At 49.4% G+C, this 10003-nt stretch overlaps 1 protein-coding gene across 2 annotated transcripts in view; it reads left to right on the top strand.

Moving 5' to 3' along the window:
* The first annotated feature begins 531 nt into the window (after positions 1–531).
* Positions 532–10003, top strand: part of Cdcp1 (CUB domain containing protein 1) — a 39439-nt gene continuing 29967 nt past the window's right edge. The window contains exon 1 of one of the 2 annotated variants that reach the window (XM_050141677.1): positions 532–654. Coding sequence is in view for 1 of the 2 variants with exons in the window: in XM_050141676.1 (XP_049997633.1) it covers positions 755–836 (82 nt within the window). In the remaining variant the exon portion in view is untranslated. The other variant, XM_050141676.1, reaches the window with a different exon arrangement.

A 10003-nucleotide genomic window follows, 5' to 3' on the forward strand; every position in this document is an offset into this window, starting at 1 on the left:
AGAGTACAAAGAATGAGGAAGGGAAGGGGGGGGGGGGGGGGGGGAGGGTGGTCTAAGGACCTTTTCATAGCTGTTGTCTAAGACTATCGAAAAAACACAGATATCTGCATTATGATTCATAACAGTAGTAAAATTACAGTTATGAGGTAGCAGCAAAAATAATTTTTTGACTGGGGGTCACCACGATGTGAGGAACGGTACTAAAGGGTTGCAGCTATTAGGAAGGTTGAGAACCACTGGCCTAGAGGACCGAAGGAGACCCCACAGGACCTCTGAAACCAGAACTAGGTGGCCCAGCTGCATCTGAAAAGGAACTGGATGCCAGGAACACCGGTAGGGCTGACCAACTTCTGGTTTGAATCTTCACAACCACTCACAGCTCAACAGTACTGTGTGCACGCAGCACCAAAGGAAGGTCTCCCTTCTAAACAGGCACTCCGGACGGCGGCTAAGGGAGGAGAAGCTGGCTGTGACCAAGGTCCTTTGGACTTTGAGGAAGGAATTGAAGCCTGAGAGGCGGGGACAAATCTGCCTGAAGGCTACCGGGCTTGGGAGGGTAGTACCTGAGCAGAAGCAGGAAGGGGAGGAGGCCAGAGAGGAAACCCGGGTCACCCAGGCTCCTGCTGAGCCGGCGGGGCGGGGTCCTGCGTGCAGGTGAGCGGCTGGGCAGGGCGGGGCGCAGCTGCGTTTCGGTGCCTGGGCGCAGACACAGGCCTTGGTCGCACTCTGCGGAGGCCGAGGCGCCTCCAGAGCCATGGCCCGCTCGGCCTGCGGGTTCTCAGTCGTACTGCTGGGCGCCCTGCTGCTGGGTGCAACACACCTGCTACACGGGACAGGTAAGCAAGCTGTGGCCAGGAAAGCGCCTGGACGTGGCGCACGCGATCCGACCCGGTGGCACGGTCGGAGAGCTCTGGTGGCGCGACGGGCCTGGGACGCTGGCCCTGCACGCAGGCCGCGGCACGTGGGAGTCCTGAGCCTGGGTGAGCTCCGCGCTGGCCAGGAGCGAATACGCGCGGGGAACAGGATTTAGGGATATGCACTTAAGGTGACACGTTGTGCCCTGGGGACTTTGCTGAGGCTCTTAGAGAGCTACGGGGCATGAGAGAGCTTTCCTCTCCGGGTCACCCTCCACCTGGGCCAGAGAATTGCTAGAAGGCCATGATTTGACGTGCCACTGGGTATCTCATGACCTGTCCACGGGCCCCGTTCTCCTGAGGTCCTAGAGCATTAAGTCGAAGGACAGCTCTAAGTGGACAATCACGGGCCGAGTGGACAGCCGTGGGCGTCCAGCTGTGGAGCCCCACAGGTGCCCCGCCCCTTTCTTGGGCGGAAGGCTGGACAGTTGTTCCATTGAGCCAGTGAATTATCGAGTAGGTTGGGAGCAGGGACTGCCCTGATCCGGAGATTTGCTCCAGGAAAGAACCGGAACTGTGGGCCCTGGGCGTAGAATACGGTGAACAACTAGCTTCGTTTAAGCAAGAACTTGGTGTGAGGCTCCTTCTCAGACTCGTACAGGGTTGTTTTGTTTTGTTTTTTTTAAAAAAAAGTTCTGTGCAAACCGCGATTGACATCTGTGATAGCTTTCGCAAAGCCCAAGGAGGTTTTTGTGTTTGACAGGTAAATAAATTAGCATAAATTAAAGAATAAAACTGAAATGGTGGGGCGAACTTGGGCGTAAACCTCAGGGAAACTTCCTGGTTTCTTTTTCCAACATTAGGTGACACATTACTGCATAGCAGATAGAAAAATTTAAGACCTCATTTGAAATCACACACACACACACTGTGGTATGTATTTTGTTGTTGCTAGAGTTTGGTTTGTGTTTTTCTGAGGCTGGGTCTCCCTGTGTAGCCCAAGCTGGCCTTGAAATCACCGAGTTTCATGCCTCTGCCTCCAGACTGCTAGAATTCATTACAGATGTGGACGCCTACTGTGCTTTCTTAGGACTAAATTTTCAGTCAGTTAAAGGGGCAGAGTGTGTAGTCTAGCGTGTAGAACGCTTGCCTAGCATGTACAGGGCCCTGGGTTCAATTCCCAGTGCTTTATAAATTGAGCGTGGTGGCTCAGACTTGTGATCCTAGCATTCTGGAGGTGGAGGCGGAGAATCAGGAATTCAAGGTCATCCTCAGCTACGTAGTGAGTGCTTGGCAGACCTGGGCTGTATGAAATTTTGTCTTAAAAATATGTTTTAGGGGCTGGAGAGATGGCTCAGAGGTTAAGAGCATTGCCTGCTCTTCCAAAGGTCCTGAGTTTAATTCCCAGCAACCACATGGTGGCTCACAACCATCTATAGTGGGGTCTGGTGCCTGCAAGCACACACATAGACAGAATATTGTATACATAATAAATAAATATTAAAAAATATGTTTTAGAATAAAAAAAATAGGGAGGGAAGAATATGTGTGCATGAGAGAGGGGTGGTGTGGCGTGTGCCAGCTCTGTTGGAGAGAGGTGACACTCTGTGGATTGTCTTGAGATGTTTCTGACTTTCTATGATAACAGTTGAAAACTTCTCCAGTAAGAACGTGGTGTAAGTCTGCTCATCACCGAATACAAGATCTGCAATCTGCTCTGCACTGGCTTCTGTCTGTCTACACCACATGGAAGTAGACGGTTTATTCTTAGACGCATAGGAGTGATCATACACAGCCTGGGAACACGGATTCTGGAAGAGGGTGCGTGAACTTTCATGGTCACAGAACAAAAGGAAGTTACAAATCAAGGCATCGTCTAAATACATTGGTGGGGACATCAGTAGGTGGGCTGCTTCAAGTGGTGAACCCCCTGGGCTTGGTCTCAGATGTCCAATGACATCTCGGCTGTTGGGATCACAGAAACTCATGATCTCCTAAGTTATTATAATCAAAGAGTTTTTACCTGAAAGATGTTAGTTCATATGCCACAGTGAAGGGTGATAAATGGCCATTGGGGGAACTAAAGATTGTCCAAGATCACTTTAGCTCAATCTGCAACATTCTGACTCTCCGCAGTTTGGAGGTCAGGAGAGCCTGCTAGTCTGCTGGACCTTCAGCGTACATGTGGGTCTTCAAAGTGCCTCACTTTGCACGTCACACGTCTGACAGACTCGAGGAGGCTGTCCTTTGGTTCCCAGAAGCTCCACTCAGGTCCTTCCTTCCCAGAAAGTCTGGGGAACCTGCATTGTGTAAATACCAGGAATTTTACCCAATTCACTTTCTTCCTCTGTGACCTCAGGAGCGGGGCCCCATGAAGTCATATAACAGGTTGACTCAGCGGTGCACGGTTTTCCTGAAGTCAGGCTCCATCTTAACTGGCGGAGGCCTCTGAGGAGCTGGCACAGTGACTGGTTGGTGACACACCCCTGACCTCTCAACAGAGAGTGGGAGTAAGCGTGGAGAAGGGTAAAGGCAAGCGTGGGATGGAGGAGGCACACTCCATCTCCTACCAGCTCCTTCCTGACCGGGGGAGGGGGGGGCACTGGTTGGATCGGAATGAAAACCTTTTAAAACACCATGCTGCTTGCTCCCAAGAACTCCCAGATACCAGAGTCCATGTCAGTCACCATGTATTGCTGCCATTGTCCTTCCAAAACTGTAGAAGACACAAATTCAAATGAGGGCGCTAGCTGTTATCTGGAGGTGTTGCTAGTTAGTGGGAGGTGGAGTTCCAGGGCCCTCCCCCACACCCACAAATAGTCCCGGGGTGAGTCACAGGAGACGGTCAGGATTTCGTGTTGTTCACGGGCTCTCCTCACAATCACCTTTGCTCCCAGATAATGCTTTATTCCGCTCTAGGATAATTGTGACACTTAAATCATTTTTTAGAACTGGGGAAGGTAGCTGTTGCCTGGCCTGTAGAAAGCCCCGTTTCATTTTTGTTTGTTTGTTTTTTTGAGACAGGGTTTCTTTGTGTAGCTTTGGCTGTCCTAGAATTAGCTCACAGAGACCCACCTGCCTCTGCCCCCTGAGCACTGGGATCAAAGGTGTGCATTGTTGCTGTCCCCGCCAGATGGTCAAAGCCCTGGGTTTAAACCTAAGCACAACATAAACAAAGCCCGGTCTGCACAAGTGTAATCCCAGCACTCGGGAGACGGGAGGAGGTAAGAGGGTCAGAAGTTCGAGGTCATTGTATATAACAAGTCCCAGGTTCTACTGGGCTACATGAGTGAACACGCACACCACAGCTTTCATTCTGATAGGTCTATGTAGTAGACAGCTGTTAAGAATTACATAGCACAGGGCAGGAAAAGTGGCTCAGTGGGCTAATAAATAAGGCATTTGCCATCAAGCCTGACAACTTGAGTTCAGACCCAGGACCCACATAGTAATAAAGAGGCTACTCCCCAAGTTGTCCTCTGACTTACACACACACACACACACACACACACACACACACACACACACACACACTCGCTTATGGCACAAACCTCTACTCAGCAGTGCTAATGGGGGGTGGTAAGGAAGGGTGAGCTCACTGTGTGAGGTGGTAGAGAGTAGCCAGACCCCTGATGGGGGCAGGGGACTTGTAGCTGAAACCCTCAGCTTTGTCAATTAAGAAAAGTTCACACCTTTTAATTGTTACTTCAAACTGTAAAAATTATCCCGCAATCAAATTATTTCAAGCCACTCACCACAACCTTGTAATTAGCCCGTCACCTTCTTCTGAGAGACTGCAAACCCTCTAGACAGCCTGACCAGAGGAACCCAGTCCCAGCTCATCCCTTCACAGCCTTATGTTTGTATTTGGTTGGGGTTTTTTTATAAGCTTTAATTATCAGCATTGCTCTGAGGCCCCGCCTTTGTGAAACAGATCCCTTGTTTGTAATTTCTAGAATTACTGGCTACTGCCGCTCCTCCCAGCAGCCAAAGCATATGAAGATTTTCTGTGAAAGCAGCTGTAGTACTTTGTGTTTGATGTCTCCGCTTGACATCTGTGCTGAAAGTCAATCATCGTGATGCCCTAAATCATTATTTCATGGTGGGTGCAGTTATTAACCTGTTGTTCGGCCACACAGAACCCCCAGCAGGTTCCGAATGTGTAGTGAAACACAAATGTTTTTAATTAGACATGCAATTAAAAACCAGTGCTATATCACCAAGCAGTGGTGGCACACATCTTTAATCCCAGCACTCGGGAGGCAGAGGCAGGCGGCTCTCTGTGAGTTCGAGGCCAGCCTGGTCTACAGAGTGAGTTCCAGGACAGGTTCCAAAGCTACAGAAAAACCCTGTGTCGAAAAAAAAAAAAAAAAAAACTGAAAAACCAACCAACCAACCAAACAAACAAACAAAAAACAACATTATTAAAAGTGAAGTCCATACAGCAGTGACTGAAGGCTGCCAGGCCATGTATGCAGTTTGTCACAGATGGTTTCTTGGCATAGGGTAACCCACTTCACCTCCCTCTGTGGACACTCCGGGGTCTCTACCGGCTCCTGACCTCCTCAGTTCCTGGTACACGGAACACAAGCAGAGACTCTCAGCACATCTTTTTAAGTGTTGTTTGGAGCTACAAACGTATGTTTCCAGAACAGACATTGGTCAGAGTAACTTTGATGGAGGAAATAGAAGTCATAGTGTGTTTGAACAATTGAAAATGAGGCTCTTTTTCTCCTGAGAAAGTATAGGCAGAGAGGCATGGGTGGGCCTTCGTGTTCCCAAGCAAGAAGGCAGGCACAGAGAGCTGAAGTAACTTGCCTGACGTAACCTGGCTGGGCTACAGGGACGCTGAGGTGAATCTCGGGACTTTTGGTCAGCTTTGAGGTATTGTCTGCATCCTAGACACTACCCTTGATTTAAAACAACAACAACAAAAACCCCACATAGGACTTCGTATTATGTTTGCATTTTGTCCTAGGAATGTGCTCGCTCGCTCTCTCTCTCTCCCTCCCTCTCTCTCTCTCTCTCTCTCTCGTTTAGAATTTTTTATTTTTATTGAATTTTATCTTGGTTTTTTTTTTTTTTTTTTCAGACAGAATCTCTGTGTGTAGCCCTAGCTGTCCTAGAACTCACTAGACCAGGCTGGCCTCAGACTCACAGAGATCCGCCTGCCTCTGCCTCCCGAGTGCTGGGATGAAAGGTGTGCGCCACAATCTCCCAAGTACAGGACTGCAGGTGTACGCTGCAGTGATAAGCAGAGGTGACTGATCTGTGAGTCATCCTCGTCTCACCTTTCCCAGCAGAACTCCTTCCCTAAATCCCACTGAGTCTCCAAAGCATGTCAGGAAAGTTCTGGAAGCAGGAACATCTCCCGGTGGTTTTCTTGAGACAGCGTACAATTTATTCCATTGCTTTAAGAACCATGGTGCTCCATGTTGCTACTGGGGCTTCAGAAACATGGGGTTGAAGGGCTAGCCTGAAACGGAGCCACTGTGATGGAAATGCAACTTCCCCATCTCTCCTGGTACACAGACTTCTAGTCCCCTGACAATGGGCATTGTGTGTATTGTGTTCTTGGTGGTGGATTTTTTGAGACAGGATCTCACTATGTTTGCCTGGGTGGCCTGGAACTCTTAGGTCGCCCCGGCTGGCCTCAAACTTGCAGTGATCTTTCTAATCTGCCTCCTGAGTATTAGGCTTACAGATGTGTGACACATACCTGTTGTGTCTGGGTGGGAGGAGGGACTGTTCCTTTTTGTGTTGTTCGTATTTAAGAATTTTAAAGCTGTTTAGAAACAGGGTTGGTTCGCTCACAGTCCGTGTAAACAGTAGCTACTTCCTGAGATCACAGTGCAGATGAAGTTGCTTCTGTCACTCAGAAGGTAGAGGCAGGAGACTGGGTGCAAGACCCTGTCTCAAGCCAAGGCAAAAATTTCTATTACATGGTGATGTCACAGCTGTCTCCACATAGAGTACCAGGTATCTGTCACTCATGTTTGTGCTAACTTGGTACATTTCACTTACATGCTGTGTATACGTATATAGCACGGGTGACCTCGAAGATGAATACAGTGGTAAACAACGAGGCAAGAACTTGTGTGCTAACTATACACCTGTTGTTAGTTTAGAGTAGCATTTCATTTTCCGGCACAGCGATATCCCACGTTATAACCACGATATATAACTGTCAGTTACTCCTGACATCATGTCCCTTGACTTCATCAAGAACCAGGTCTAGCCGTGGTTCTATACTTTCTAGGTTTGTGTTAATATATTCAGTGACGTTTGCACCACAGCGAAATGACCAGTGTTGCATTTTCCATAACGTATCCCACTAAGTGATGTGACCACAGTGCAGAATACAGGGCGGAAGGGCTCAACCTCATTGTAGCCGGGAAGGCGGCAGGCAGGGAAAGTATGGTGTCAGGAGCAGAAAGCGGACTGATCACATTTTCATCCATACCTAGGAACCAGAGGGACAGAGAACAGGGAGTGGGTCCAGGATATAAATCCTCAAAGCCTGCCCCCAAGTGAGGTAGGTACTTCCTCCAGCAAGGCTCCGCCTCCTAGAGGTTCCATAAACTCTCCCAACAGCACCTTCAGCTGTGGACCAAGTGCCTAAAAACATGAGCCTGTGGGGGGCATTTCTCATTCATAATATCACGGTCCTTCACCCCCCCCAACCCCTGGCTGTTTGCTCTCTGATACGCTTCTCTTGTTACACCATGAACTGGTGCCCCTATGAGCCGGCCTCTTCTTATCCCCCTAACAAGTGTCTAAGAAGAGTGTTTGAACCTGGTCTTCACTCTCTTAGTTCCCCAGCTTCTCCTGGGTGCTTTATTGTCCTTCATGGCCACACTTGGTGTCCTTCATCTTTCTGGACTGTATCAGGAGGTTGTGCTCAGGCCTGGGGCTCTAGTGGCCTAGAATTTCCATCCATTCTCAGTTAACTTTCAGCTAAAGCTCACAACGCCAAGTACACATCCTGGCTCGCACTTTTCTTTCTTTGGGAATGGGGTGTCTGTATGTTTCTGCAGGTCCAGTTTGCATTTGTGCATATGTGTGGAGGTCAGAGGTCAGCCTCGGGTGTCATTCCTTAGGAGTCATTCACCTTGTTTTTTGAGACAGGGTCTCTTACTGACCTGGAACTCACCAAGTAGGCAAGGTTGGCTAGCCAGCAAGTCCCAGGAATTTACAGCCATCTCCGCCTCCCCAATGCTGGGATTCCAAGCATGTGCCACCATGCCTGGCTTTTTTTTTTTTTTTCTTTATGTGAGTTCTGGAGAATGAAACCCAGATCTCATGCATACAAGGCCAGCATTTTACCTTCTGAGCTATTTCACCAGACACGGATATTTCTTTCTTGCTCACAGAAAATGCAAAATGGAGGCTGTCCTCTAGGCAGGGATAAGGGGACCCAGGCCTCTTCTCCCATCTTTGGCATATGGCTTCTGTGTTCATCTGCTTCAAGCATCAGGAGGGATCTCGTCCACTGCCTGGCCATCTACCATGTCATAAAACCCTGGGACAGGGAGAGTACCTCTGGCTCTTGGCACCATGTGCTCCTTTGGCGGGGGGCGGGGGGGGGGGTCTGTGAACAGGAGAGGACAGGTCTAGCCATGAATGGCCTAATCCATCTCAACAGGTTCCAGAATAGCTTATACACACTTGGCCCTAAGCCACCATGGCATGCACAGGCCAGGAGATGGGCCCCTGGACTTTGGGCCTATGGAACAGGGAAAATCCTGACTCTGGGCAAATTGGTCTAACAGTCAGAGTGGAGAGTTACTCTTCAGTTGCAGCCTCTGCATGCTGGAAGTCTGTCCTGCTGGAGACTGTAGGCCTCAGAGGCTATCATGGGAGGTTCAGCCTGAAGCAACAGGCCTGTCAACTGGATCATGGAGAGCAGAATTGATTCAGCTCAAGTCTCACTTAGGGAGCCAATGAGTTTATTGGGGTTACTTAGAGGAATATAAAGACTCAGGCAGGTGCTTCACTGGGAAGCCCACCTCAGCATGGGAAAGTTCATGAAAGCTGTGTCCATGGAGCTCTCTCTACAGTCCTAGGGACACTGAAGAGCTTCTCCAAGCAATGTTTACTGCTTTACAACCTTGGGGTGAGGGCTTGTGAATTTTGTGGCTGCCAGAGTTTCTGGAGCCTAGTAAGGTTTCTGGGTCTTCGCTCTGGGACAGAAGGTCTCATCTACATAGTAACTGAGCAATGTTGGGTTCAAATCCTAACACCAGTGCTTATCAACTAGGCCAGCTGGACAGACAGCCTAACCTTAGACTGACCTGGGTACAGCATAGGAATAGCAATACCTGGACGCCGGCCAAGGTCCCATTGGGAGGGTGTGTGTAAGACACTCACACTGCCCTGCTGACCTAGAGCAGATCCCTCCATATCAGCTCATCTTGTGAGATTCAGTGCCACTGGAGCTCACTTTGGGCATGAATGAGGGGAGGGCTCCTAGGGGAGATTCCTAGAAGTAAACTTATTCAATTAGAAGCTCTAAGTTGTTTCCCATGACACTCAGAACACATTCGTAAACACTGTTAGTGTCTGCTCACACATGAATTTCCTGTTAGCCAAGGAACTGACCGGGCAGGTTCTGTTTGGCTCAGTCAGCACACTCAGTCTCCCGGGACTGCAGCTCCCCATCCGTATGACCAAGTGCTACAGACCCAAACTGGGCTGAGCAAGCTGCGGGAGAAACCAGAGCTGGCTGTCCCTTGGAGCCCTGGCCTTTAATCCCTCCCTGCTGAGAGATGGGGTGTTAGTCCAGAACCAGCCTGGACTGCTGACAGCCTGGACTTATCTTATCGGCCTTTGGGTGAAACTTCAGGAGCAAGCCCTTATCTTGTCAGAACAAGACGACACGATTTATATAGTAAACAGTACTTGGGTCATCTTGCAGAAGCCAGCACAGGGGCTAGCAAGCCTGAAGACCTGGGTTCCAAGCTTTGATTTATCTTGTATCTTTATGCTATGAAGGGTGTTGTAATTTAAAAAAAAAAAAAATACCCAGCAGCATGAGAGGGAAAGATGCCCTGCGACAGAATTCACATTTCTTGTGGAGCGGAAGAGAGGGGAGGGAGGCCAGCCTCTGGGGACAGGGGCAGCATGAGAGAGAGAGAGGGGGGGGGGGG

The sequence above is a fragment of the Alexandromys fortis genome, unplaced genomic scaffold (assembly GCF_014885135.2).
Source record: "Alexandromys fortis isolate MF-2015 unplaced genomic scaffold, M_Fortis_MF-2015_v1.1 scaffold_44, whole genome shotgun sequence".
Lineage (NCBI taxonomy): Eukaryota > Metazoa > Chordata > Mammalia > Rodentia > Cricetidae > Alexandromys > Alexandromys fortis.